Source organism: Sceloporus undulatus, chromosome 9, assembly GCF_019175285.1.
Source record: "Sceloporus undulatus isolate JIND9_A2432 ecotype Alabama chromosome 9, SceUnd_v1.1, whole genome shotgun sequence".
Lineage (NCBI taxonomy): Eukaryota > Metazoa > Chordata > Lepidosauria > Squamata > Phrynosomatidae > Sceloporus > Sceloporus undulatus.
The window spans coordinates 21702840-21715393 of NC_056530.1; the positions used below are offsets into that span (position 1 = coordinate 21702840).

The window sequence follows — 12554 nt, forward strand, 5'->3', positions numbered from 1 at the left end:
CGTCCCATAATTTCAAACATCAGCCTCCCAAAGCCTTCCTTCATGCCTTGCTCTACCAGTAAGCCTTTCCTTTTTCTTCTCTCTTTGCCCCTTGCTAGTCTTTCCAACCTGTCCTTCCTTAAAATGGATTCCTGAATTTCTGGTTCTAGACCCACAAAATCCATCTCTTTCCCCACCACATACACACATATCTTTTGCTACCGGGTTCCTTTTATTTAGTCCTGTGCCTCTTCCCAATTGGACACCTACCTTAGTACCAGAGATGGGTTCCCCTTTCTGTGCTACAAATCCCATGGAAAGGCATCGGTCACAACACCCTCAGTGCCCTTATCTGAGTGCCAGAAACTCAAGAGTCCCTTTTGCCATGCTGGGGTGGGGATGGGGCAGATTTAAACCTCTGGCTGCCTTTCACAATACCCAGTTATAGTGCCACGAGTCCACATAACTGCCACAGCAATGGCCTTTGGAATCCTGGGATTTGCAGTTTAGGGAGTGGTATCTGGAATTCTCAAACTACAAATCTACCGGATGCAGCCGTGGCAGTTAAAGTGGAACCATAGTGCTATAACTGTATAATCAGAAAGGGGCCCTGGTCCACATTTCTGTTGCACGGAGGTGCCTTTCGGTCCCAAATACTCACTGGTGAGCTGCAAACAAAAAGAAAAGAAAGGTAGTGTGTGCGATTTTTGTGTGTGTGTTTATATATGTGTGTGTGTGTGCAAGTAGACTTGGCGACGCTCATTTTTTAAAACTGGAATTTCCAATGCACGAATACCTGGCACTAAAACATATCAGGCTGGATTATGGCAGCTGAACCCGGCAGCCAAACCATATCTCTGTGGCTGCCTGCTGACTCTTGCTGACAACCGAGAGGGGCTGAGTGCCATGTTTGGCCCAGCCCTGGCATTCCCCTGTTGCATGCCAGCTTCTCTCTGGAATCACTCAGTTCACTAAGCAGTCTCACCTAGTGGTTATGGGAGGAGGAAGCGAGGAACCAGCTCAGCCCAGTTGCTGCAAAGCTTTGTCTAGAAATTGCTTCCCAACAGTCCTGCTGGCGGTTCATCCTAGCACCAGCTTTCATCGCAAGAGCTGGGTTTTACCAGTCCCAGGGCATTGTCCCACCACTGTTGCTTCCTTACCCTGCTGCCTTGGATGTTCACAGCATCATCTTTAGGGCTATGAACTCTTTTGTTAAGGGCTTTGCACATCAGGTGTGATCGTCTTTTGGTGGTGGGGCGGCAAATAGGGTTAGAAAGCCACTTTGCCTGGACACCACTGGCATTGAGGTTGACCAGCTATTCTGCCCACCAAAGAAAGGGCTACTTTCCAACTCTCCTAAACATCTTTTTATCATGTACTCAGGCCATTCTGGACCTGCCATTGCATGGGATTTGCAGAGGCTGGGGGGTATGCTCTTTGCCTTGTCGTCCTCTTCCCAGCTATATTTGCAATTTAAGAATATTCCATATTCTTTCCAAAGAAATGCCAGCTGCCCCCTCTGATATGGAAGGGTTTTTGGGAAGTCATGCAATTGTCTGTGATAACATCTCAGCCCACCCTGCACTATTGCAGCATCTCCATATTGCTAGATCCTTGTAGCAGTCAAAATCCCTCCCAAATGCCCCCCAACAAACACCCTCTAAGAGGGACGTTTTGACTAATGTCTTTGAAAGGTCCATTTGGATTTGGATTCAGTTTTTTTCAAGGCCTTTCCTGGGACTAAATTGACCCAGGAGGTGGGCAAACGCATTGTTAAAATGCCCCCAACCATCTCTAGAAGGGGCATTCTGGTGAAAGTGGCTCTCTTGAGGTCTCTTGAGGGGGTTAATGTAGCCCCCTAACCTTCGACAGTTACCCATGCCCATTTTAGCCATATGCCCAGAATTGAAACTTGTTTCTTTATCATGTTCTTGAGCACATTCTCCTCATTCTTTGCTCAGAGTTTTGGAGACTCCAGATTACAACTGGACGCAACCTATGGTGGGTTTTTCACCTGGCCAGCAGCCTAACCCCTAACAAATACACATGGTGTTTGTAGACCAGTTTATGCAAGTGGGAGGTAAGCTGCCGGTTTGCATTCATCCACCTGGTCTTTGGCAAGGTTTAAAAAGTTCCATGGTACCTACCTCCGGTCCAAATCCTTCCTCCAAAGCCTCCAGTGGGCTTTTGACTGTTCTCAAGTTCTCAGGCTGCCACTTTCCCTTTTGCAGGCAACTTTCCCATTTGCAGACTAGTCACTCTATGGGACAGAACAGGTGCCTTTGGATATGTTCACATGAGAGAGCAAACGGGTCCCCTTCAGCCTAGTGCTTGGGGAAGTTGCTTTCCAGGACTGCAACTCCCAGGCCCCTTTCCTCTCCAGCCAAGCATGGCCCAAAGATGTCACTGTGTCCTAAGCTTGGAAACTAGCATGGCAAGAGAAACTGCAGGTTCTTAACATTCAGTGCTGCTGGTGTATAGACTCTTCTAAGCCATCTTCTCAACCTACAATCTGAGTACAGTTTCCCCATGAAACTTCTTTGCTTTTTAAAATTTAGGATGAAATTTCTCTTGGGTTTCATTTTCTGTACATTGCGTTTGGAAGTGTCACGTTCCTCCCCAGTTGCGCACTACGGCCCCCAATGTCTCCGCACTATCTGTGTGTGTGTTTCCCCTCGATTTTGGGTTCTTAACACCGTCGCCCCTTTTAACCCATCCCTCAAAAACCACAGGGTTGGCATCTCTGCCCCTTCCCAAACTTTGGCCTGTCCGCCGTCTTCCTCCCCGTCACCAAATTCACCTTTTATCGACGTCGGCAACTCAGCGCCGCTCGGGTGGCAAAGCCAAAGGCCTCCTGCTCCTCCGGTCCTGTCCACACTGATATTTATATGCCTGTTTGTCTCTGTACCTGTGTGACATTTTTCAAATGACTGTCGAGTGGAGAAAAAAAATTAAAACTGCAGGAAAAATATATATTTATATATGACTTCATTTTCTGACAGTAGTTTTAAACCTCTTTTGTTGTTGTGCGCCTTCGAGTCGTAGTCTGTTGTTCAGGCTGCTACACTTCAACTTCGTTTTTAGTCACTAAGAAAGAAGCTAGTTGTTTGGTATTTATGCAGAGGCCAACTTCTTGCATTTGGGTTTTAAAGACAGAAGTCGGGAGAATAATTACTTATTATTATTATTATGAGGCCAATTTCTTGCATTGGGTTTTTAAGGCTAGAGTTAAAGAGCAATACTTCAATGACTACTGTATTATTATTATTAACAACGTCATCCTGCCTTTTCCCTGGTTTGGGACCCAAGGAGGGTTGCAACAGATTTCCTAAGGTGCTACAAGATCCCTTTGTGTCCTTATAGTCCAGACTAACACAGCTGTGTCTCTGGATTTCCAAAATGCAGTTTAGGCATCCGAAGACTATTCTGGTTTAGTTTCTACTGTGTCTTCTAATCTGATCACGTTTTAATGGTTTGTTTTTATTCCTTATTCCACCTTCAAACGCTTTATTGCCGCTTGCCATTCTTCGTCTGTCGTATGATCCGGTTCATCCGTTATCGTACGCGTCAATCAGTCCGCTCCTTTCGTTTCTGGTACTGTATTTTGCAAACCCATTCTTCAATACACTTGTCCCTCCGCGTTTGCGGCTTTGACTATTTGCAGATTTGGCCATTCGTGGGTTTTATTAATATGTTCTCTCTAGAGGTCTCTGGGTCCTCCAGCGCGACTCTGCGGTCAACTTGAACCAAAAGTCGCACTGGAAGACCTATAGAGATTCCTAGAGAGAACACTCTGCTAGGCCTTTGTAGGTCCTCCAGTGCCATTCTGTGGTCAGCGTCTGGCAGATGTTGCACTGAAAGACCTAGAGGTTCCTAGAGAGATGCTCTCAAAGGTAAAACCATGGTGTTTTTGTTATTTATGGTTTCCCCACATTCACGGGGGTCCTGTGCCCCTAACCCCAGCCAATGTGAATTAGCCATTTCTTCTTGTCTCCATAGATATACAGAGCTGTGGCCTTTCTGCTGCAGTGCCCTCCTACCAGCAAGTGCATTGCTTCCAAGCCAGGCTCCAATCCCATCCTGATGCTGCACTTTTACATAACCGCATTTATGCTTTGCGATTGATGATGATCTCTTTATCTGTGGCAGGAGCCCAGCGGATGCATCGCTTGGCCTTTGGAGCAGAACATACCTTAAGTGAGACCCACTCCTGGCTGGGGATCAGCTAAAAATACTTCTCCCAGAGGACTCCTGCTGCCTGCAGCCCAACAGATATCTGCCCTGGGACAGAAGCCAGAGAAAGAGATCTGAAAAGAGTGCATTTATTTATTAGAGACATTCTGGGCATCAGTCTGGTTCCTTGATTTAGCTACCTATGCTAGCTTTCAATATGGAGATGGCATATGTTTCCCACTTTATCGGCACAACAGCCCTGCAAGGTGGGCTTCGCCGATTGAGAGCATCATCTCTGACTGGGAGTTTCAATCTGGGTTTCTCCCTCAGTCCAAGGGTATCTTTGGCTGCATCCACACTAGAGGAATAACCCGGTTTGGCACCGCTTTAATTGCCCTGGCTCAAGGTTATGGAATTCTGGGAGTTGGAGTTTGTTGTGGGGCCCAGAGCGGAGCACACAATAAAATACAATTAAAGTATTAGCAATTGCTAAAACAATTAGTAACAGCAGCTGCCGCTCCATCTCTATGGAATCCTGGGTTTTGTCGGTTTTTTGAAGGTCTTTATTAGCCTCCTCTGCTAAAGCTACACAAAAACTACAAATCCCAGGATTCCATAGCATGGCCTTTGAGTGCCTCTACACTGCAGAAATAATGGAATTTGGGTATCACTTCAAGTGTTGCAGCTCCATCAGATGGAATCATGTGATTTTTTTTCGTTCCAGCAGGTCTTTCAATTTCTCTGCCAAAGCTACGAACCCCCAGGGTTCCATAGGGTTAAAACGGTATGAAACCGCGTTAATTCCGCAGTGCAGACGCAGAAGCCAACGCGTCCTTAAAGCCGCGTGTCCTTAAGAGAAGGGAAGAGGGCGTGGCTTCCTCAGACTCCGCCTCTCTGCTCGGATAGGCTGAGAGTGGCGAGGAGGCGCGGCGGTATTTACATAAAGAACGCCGGCGCGCCCAATGAGAAGAGGCGGGCGGGGAGTGGGCGGGGCTTGTGCGTGACCACGCCTCCCTGTATCTTCCTCGGTGGTCCAGGTGGAGGTGCGGCAGGTGGGCCATGCGAAAAGGGCCGCGCAGGGGCCGGTCTGGGATGGAGCCTGGAGCCGGAGGAGGCGGCCCCGGGGGGCCTTCCAGGCGAGGGCCTCCTCGGCTCCCCCTCCGCCGCCTTGGGCTGCCTCTGCTGCTCCTGGCCCTGGCTGCCCTGGGATCCCTCCTGGCGCTCTACCTGCTCCTCGGGGAAGAAGGGGCGGAACAGCAGCAGCAGCAGCAGCCTCCGGAGGCAAGGCAGGTAAGCACCGCCAGGGGAGAGAGAAGCCCCAAGCCCATCATCCACTAGGAGTGGAGTAGGGGCATGCATGGGATGGAGAGAGCACTCTAAAGCCCATCGTCCACCTGGAGATGGGGGAGGGCTATTGCAGAACAGGGGAAGTGCATGGGGTGCAGAGAGGATTCTAAAACCCATCATCCACTGGGAGTGGGAAAGGGCTGTTGCAGCGGCAGGAGTCTCATAAGATTGAGAGAGAGAGAGAGCCCTAAAGCCCATCATCCACTGTTGCAGAGGAAGAGAAATACATGGAGATGGCAAGAGAGGGAGCTGCCCATAAGTTTGCAAGGAGGCGATGCCAGGAACAGGGAGCAGCAAGGGGGAAAATACTCTCATATAAATAACAACTGTCCATCTTTCTTTCCCGGAGAAGGAGCACAAGCCCCGGAGTTTGTCCAGCGCCCGGCTGAAGCGCCTGGCCTCCCAGGTGGATCTCCAGCGCCTTTGGAAAAGGTACCTGCAGCCCATGCTGGTCGAGAGGTACTCTGGCAGCTCCGGGAACCAGAGAGTCCGACAGGTGAGCCGGGGTCCAAAAGTTGATTCCTATCAAGTTTCCCCAGTGATGAAGGATGATGGGATGCTGTTGCTGTTCTAAACTTATTGTGCCTTCTATATGCTTCGTATAAACTCTTAGGTCCTAAGAGACACTGATGCTGTTGCTTTTCTAAATGGTTGTGCCTTCTAGACTTCTTCTATACTGGAGGATTTTGACTCTGGAACTCACTAGAACTGGAACCTTGGGTAACCTCATGACTTTGCATTGCAACCCTCCTTCTTTGCTCCTAGTTCCTCACAGAAACGCTGCGAACGCTGGAGGCTTCTTGGCACGTGGAGCTGGACTCTTTCAAGGAGCGGACCCCTCGCGGCGCCGTGAGCTTTGCCAATGTGGTGGCAACACTGGACCCGTTGGCGCCTTCCCGCCTGGTATTTGCCTGCCACTACGATTCCAAGTACTTCCAAAGCGACGAGCGCGGCCGGGCGTTCCTGGGCGCTACAGATTCAGCCGTGCCATGCTCAGTTTTGCTGGAGCTGGCGACGGCGCTGGACAAGGAGTTGCTGAAAGCCAAGGCGCAGGTGAGGAGGACAGGAGGGGTGCTCCATTGGAACCCATACTTGTATTATTGTTAGGATAAAGAGCGGCTATTAAAAAGATCTCTGTGATTCTTCCTTTTGTCCCATTTTTCCTTGAATCACTGATCGAAATCTAACAAATGCTCCTCTGTGGTTTAGAGTCCCAAGGTGACGCTGCAGCTGCTCTTTTTCGATGGGGAGGAAGCATTCAAGGAGTGGAGTGCAACCGACTCTCTCTATGGGGCACGCCACTTGGCTGAGCGCATGGCGCAAACTGCCCACCGCCCGGGCATCACCCAGCTCCAGGCCATCGTAAGTGCTTCTCTTTGCCAATGGCTTTGAAACAAAATGGTTTGGATGATGAGCAAAATCTCAGTCGTAAAACTTTCCCCTAGAGTTGGCAGAATGTCTTGGAAAAAATTCTGGCTGAGGATTCTGGGAATTGTAGTCCAGAATAGTTACTTGCCCAAGCTTTCTCCTTTTCCCTACTGCTTGCTGGGAATATAGGTTGAGTGTCCTTTACCTGAAATACTCCAAAAGGTCACTATCTCAGCCACATTTTTCATGGGTGGCTGAGATAGTGGCATATTTGCTTTTTGATAGTTCAGTGTACACAAACCTTGTTTCGTTCACAAAAAAATCATCATATTGTGTGTGTATATGAAATATAAATGAATTTTGTGTTTAGTCTCGGGTCTCATCTCCAAAAGATCTCTTTGGCCTGTTACAGACTGCCAAAATAAAGCTGCTTCGGGTCTCTTTGGAGGTATGCTATTTAAACGATGCATGGGTCCTAAGAGTCCGGAAGTCGCGCCAAAGCCACACTCCATTCCTAAGCACTGGAGGGCAGCTTTGGTGCAGCTTCCGGATTCTTAGGATGCATGCATCATTTAAACAGCATACCTCCAAAGAGACCCCAAGCAGCTTTATTTTGGCAGTCTGTAACAGGCCTTTGTGCCCCTATATGCAAAAACAGGTGTTCCAAAATCCAAATGCTTCAGGTCCCAAGCATTTTGGATAAGGAAGACTCAGATGAAGAAATCTATCCTGCAGATCTCAAGGATGTTTTAACCTTCTTTCCTCTTTTCAGTCTCTCTTTGTCCTCTTGGATCTGCTGGGTGCGAGGCAGCCAACCATCCGAAACCATTTCCCTGCTACGGCCGGTTGGTTCGAAAGGCTTCTTGGTATTGGTAAGATGGTGAATCTTAAGGATGCATGTATTTTATAAAAACAGAGGATTTTGGCACAGCGCAACAGAGTTGGGTAACAAAACAGAGTTTTGGGTGGGGTGCGGGTATTGCTTTTAGGATAGATTACACTCTTGCCTTTCACCAGGGGACAGTTCCTTTTTAAATAAGAGTTAAAGTACATTACTTACTTTGACCCATAGATAAGCCGACTCAGTTTTTTGGGGGTCAATTTTTTGACCTAAGTTTCTAGACTGATACATGAGTATATACGGTAGTTCGTGGATCTTGCACTGATAGGAAGAAACACAGGTGTTCCAAGTCCCATGTTATTAAATGGCAGCGAGATGAACGTGGGAGCATCAGCACATTGTATTTTATGTTGCTGCCATTTAGTAATATTGAGATGATGGATCTGTGCTTGGTAGAATTTGCAGATCTGGAGCCCACATATACAGAGGGCCTACAGTACGGTGCACTTTATCCCTTTTATTCCATTTTAAATTGAAAAGCTCTGTGCTTTGAACAGAATGGTTTTTAATTTGATTTAATTATTGATCAACCAATCAGTCAATTATGTAATTCAAGCCACTTGGCAAGCCTGATCCCTTTTGTTGCCTTCCGCAGAAAAGCGTCTCCATCGACTAGGCCTCCTGGAGTCACACCCGCAGGAACAGCTGTATTTCCAGAGAGATCCCATCTACAGCCTCATTGAAGATGACCATGTGCCCTTCCTCCGGAAAGGTAGTTCCTTCTCTTTCTCCTCTCTCCTTGCCCTCTCTGCTTCCACTAGAGCTTGGAAAACATACATTTGTGACTGCGACTCCCCAAATCTTCCAGCTAGTATGGCCATTGGGCATGCTGGTTTGGGGATTGTGGAAAATGTAGTCCAAGTCTTAAATCCTCTTGGGGATCTATGCCCAACTGTCTTGTAATGTATGTATAAGTCCTTCTCTGTATATTATACAAGGAGTATCCAGTACCTCCTTGTGCAATAATTTCTCCCCAGATGTTCAACCATGGCTGCAACCATCTGGGTGCATCTTCCCATTCTTTCAATGCAAATATTAGCTGCACCATGCTGCCATTGTTCAGTTAGGGAATAAATTCCCCTGAATGCCCACCATAAATCAGTGGAGGAGCTTTATGTTCTGTCATTGTCCAATAGGATTTTGGCTCAAAGTAATTTTCCAGAGCTCTGTCCTCCACTCCTCATTTGCCTTTGTTAGGTGCCATCTAGTTGGCTTTGACTTACAGCAACCCTCTGAATCAGATACCACCAAGAGAGACCCTTTTATGAACTCTCAGGTCTTGCAAGTTCAGGCCCATGGTTTCCTTACTTGAGTCATTCCACCTTTAATGTGGTCTGTCTCTTTTCCTATTGCCTTCCACTTTACAGAACATTATCATATTTTCCAGCAAATTGCATTGTGTCATGATATGCCCAAAGTATTATAGCCTTAGGCCCTCATCTGCACTGCAGAAATGATGCAGTTTCATATTGCTTTAACTGCCATGGCTCGATACTATGCAAATCTGGGATGTGTAGCTTTGTGAGATATTTAGCCTTCTCTGTCACAGAGCTCTGGTGCCACAACAAATGACAAATCCAGGATTCCATAGCATGGCACCATGACAGTTAAAGCAATGTCAAACTGCATTATTTCTGCAATGCAGACAAGGCCTTAGTTTAGTCCTTCTGGCATCTAGTGAGAGTTGAAGCTTAATTTGCTCTCAGACTCAGTTGCTTGTCTTTCCCCCCAGTTTTTAGTACCAGCAGCACTCTTCTCCAGTACATTTCCATGGAGTGGATTTTCCCTGCTGTCAGCTTTCTTCCCTGCTCAGCTGTCCATATCTAGAAACTGGCCTCCACTATAGGCAAGGTTCTGTTAATGATAAAGCCAGAAGTAAGCCTGAGAAAATGGAGGAGGTGCTGTTCATTTACTTGCATGTTTTTATGCAAGAGTGGACAACTGTGCAACCGTCTAATTAGTTTTTTGTTAACTGCTTCCAGGCTGAAAAAAATTAAAAGCATGGAGAGTTGATTCTAGAAGAATATGATTTGCATGATGGCATTTCTGGAGATGCTCATAGTCTGATCTTGGAAGCTAAGCAGGGTCTGCTCTGGTTAGTACTTGGATGAGAGACCACCAACGAATACCAGGTGCTGTAGGCTATATTGCAAAGGAAGGAAATGGCAAAACCACCTTACCTAAGAAAACCCTATGACATTCATGGGCTTCCTATAAGTCAATAGGCAACTTGAAGGCACATACGCACACAAACTTAGGCTAGGCAAGCCACACTCTCTCAGTGTTTGAAGTAGGCAATGGCAAACATCCTCAGAATAAAGCTTGCTATCACCCAGAAAAAAAACTAGGATAGAGTCCCTAAAATGGCAGTGACTTGTAGGCACATAATAACAACAACAACAACAAATTATGATGTTTAAATCCGTTAATTTTTTCTTATGAAAATATGTTCTCCCCCTCCTTTTTTGCACGTTGGAACACATTTAGCCATGTAATCTTCATAGATTACCCTGAACTTTGGTGATCCATCTTCAAAGCTGTCTTGCAATCTTAAGAAAGAGAGAGTTGCTCAGTGGAATAATCTTGCATTTTCGTGGAATTGCAAATGGTCTTCAATGTATTTGTGTTTGCCTTTGTGAAAGGTGTTCCTGTCCTTCACCTCATTGCTACCCCTTTCCCTGATGTCTGGCACACCATGGAAGATACAGAGGCGAATCTCCACCCGCCCACCGTCCAGAACCTATGTAAGATCCTGGCTGCTTTCCTAGCAGAGTATCTGCACCTATAAGCAGATGCAACCCATTCAATGCTGACAATCTGAGACACGATCGGACAAGAGCGCACAACAACCACAGAGGACACCTGTTACGAGAATGATAACCTACCAGGGATTTGATTTGTGACTACATAAAAAAAAAATTGGCTTGCAATCTAAGAGGAATGTGTGATAATGGGACAATCTATATGTACTTTGGGGAAACTATGAATTCCTGTCTGAGTCCTGCAGACCAAGAGGACTACCATCTGTAGGTGGAATTGCCAAGTTGCCACAGATTAAGAAGGCAAGAAGGAACAGTGTCGGGAAAAGACTCAAAAGACTTCTTTCTTCCTTTGATAATTTTTTTTGACCGAACAAGAGTTGCCAAAGATATGGAGAAGGACATCTCTCTTTCACTCCTTGTAGGAGTGTCTTGGGCTGCCCAAGCCCAGTGTGGTTTATGGCTTGTTCTCATAGCCCAGGGATGGGCAAATCTATTGATGTTGATGAACTGCAACTCCCAACGCTCCTCAGCATTGTCTATACTTGCTAAGGGGGGAAGAGGGAAGAAATGTCAGATAATAAAGATGTGGCTGCTCTGGGCTCCCAGGGGAAGGAAAAGGAGAGTGCACTCTATTAGTGAGTGCATCCCCACTTCTTTTCCTTTTTCAGCCGAGACCGGCTGCTTCTTCATTATCTGAGTTCCCTCTCTCTTACAAATAAACAACAAGGACCCTTTTTAGTCTTCCATTGTAGTCCAGGGACTATTCAGCAAGATCTGGAGGTCCACACTTTGCCCGTCCCCATTGCAGCCCTCCTTGGCTTGCAAATCCAACAGGGTACACATCGCTAAAAATAATAATCTTGCACAACGTTCCCTTCCTGAGCCATTTTGTACTGGGAGACCTCATTTCACGGCTGTGTCCTAAAATTGTCCAAATGCTCCATCACTTCACAGTTTCACAGATCTCTGGACTGTGATGGAAGCAGTGTGCCATCCAGGATGGTCTCAGCCACCTATCTCTGCCCATGTTCTGTTTTTTATACCAAGGAAAACGGGTCTCTTTTTAAAACACATTGTCCGGCCTGAAGGCCTTTTCAGGTGTAAAGAAATTGCCATATGTGGAAAGTGTCATAGGTGGAGATAAATGGTAAGGGTTCTCACCAGCTATGGCAGGAGTCTCACCATGCCAGTATCTCTGGGTTGTTCCAATGAGGGTACTTTTTACATACTTACATTAAGAGGTATTCAGTACCTGCTTCACTGCACAGTGCAGAAATCTGGCTCAAAGGCTGGTTGGTACACCGGGCACCAAAAGCCATTACAACTTCTCTTGTATGGGAATGGATCTCAGTTTACATACATAGGGGGAACGTTGTAACCTGTGGAGGATTTCTGAGTCCTACTCAACTCACAGCAGAGACCTGAGAGGGAAGAAAGAGGTGCTATTTCTTAATGCTCAGTGTTTGAGCATTAGCATAACTGGGAGATAGAGAACGATTCTGGACTAGTATTTTCACCCCAATGCTAGCTTCCAGATAATACTGTCTCTTCTCCCCCTTAAATACTGTATCAGGTGAGCATTATGTAGTTTTTCCAATTTCCAGTAGCCTGCAATGTTACTATTTATTTTTCCATTTTAAAGATACTGCTAGCATCTCTTTCTTGCTCCTGCTTGTCTTGACTAGACCTCTTCCATTCCTCTCTTGCAGACAAATCTTAATAAGCAAATGTTTCAGTAAACGTTTCTTCTTTCCAATCCTTTGCCTGGTGCTATGTTTTTGGCCAGTTTGTTGGGAAGGGTCAGCGGTAATGTCTCCATAGAACAAGCATCCACCAGCCACAGGTCACTTGATTGGGCAACATGTTGCAAAAAACAGTGGGAGGGACAGGGAAAGAGAAAAGGGTTTTTAAAAAGTGGACCTGATCTTAAAGTCTTTACGTGGCCAACATGCCTTGATAGGGAAACTATGTAATTCAGCCTTAGGTTGCATAAGTATTTTCAGCGTCTGCATCGCCACAAAAAG

The 12554-nt window shown here is 46.5% G+C and overlaps 1 protein-coding gene across 1 annotated transcript; it reads left to right on the forward strand.

The window, feature by feature from the left end:
• The first annotated feature begins 3872 nt into the window (after positions 1–3872).
• QPCTL (glutaminyl-peptide cyclotransferase like) lies at positions 3873–12286 on the forward strand. The gene is made up of 7 exons (XM_042439100.1): positions 3873–5442; positions 5849–5995; positions 6265–6552; positions 6709–6861; positions 7640–7739; positions 8364–8480; positions 10411–12286. Exons 1-7 carry the CDS (start codon positions 5212–5214, stop codon positions 10554–10556), a joined length of 1182 nt encoding a protein of 393 aa, XP_042295034.1. The 5' UTR covers positions 3873–5211; the 3' UTR covers positions 10557–12286.
• The last annotated feature ends 268 nt before the right edge of the window (positions 12287–12554 follow it).

What these genes read in the sequence shown, in the direction of transcription:
- QPCTL (XM_042439100.1), top strand. Translation starts at nt 5,212, where the DNA reads ATGCGAAAAGGGCCGCGCAGGGGCCGGTCTGGGATGGAGCCTGGAGCC. An exon ending in CGAAAGGCTTCTTGGTATTG is followed by an intron (nt 7,740 to 8,363) that starts GTAAGATGGTGA and finishes TGCCTTCCGCAG; the next exon opens with AAAAGCGTCTCCATCGACTA. An exon ending in TGTGCCCTTCCTCCGGAAAG is followed by an intron (nt 8,481 to 10,410) that starts GTAGTTCCTTCT and finishes CCTTTGTGAAAG; the next exon opens with GTGTTCCTGTCCTTCACCTC.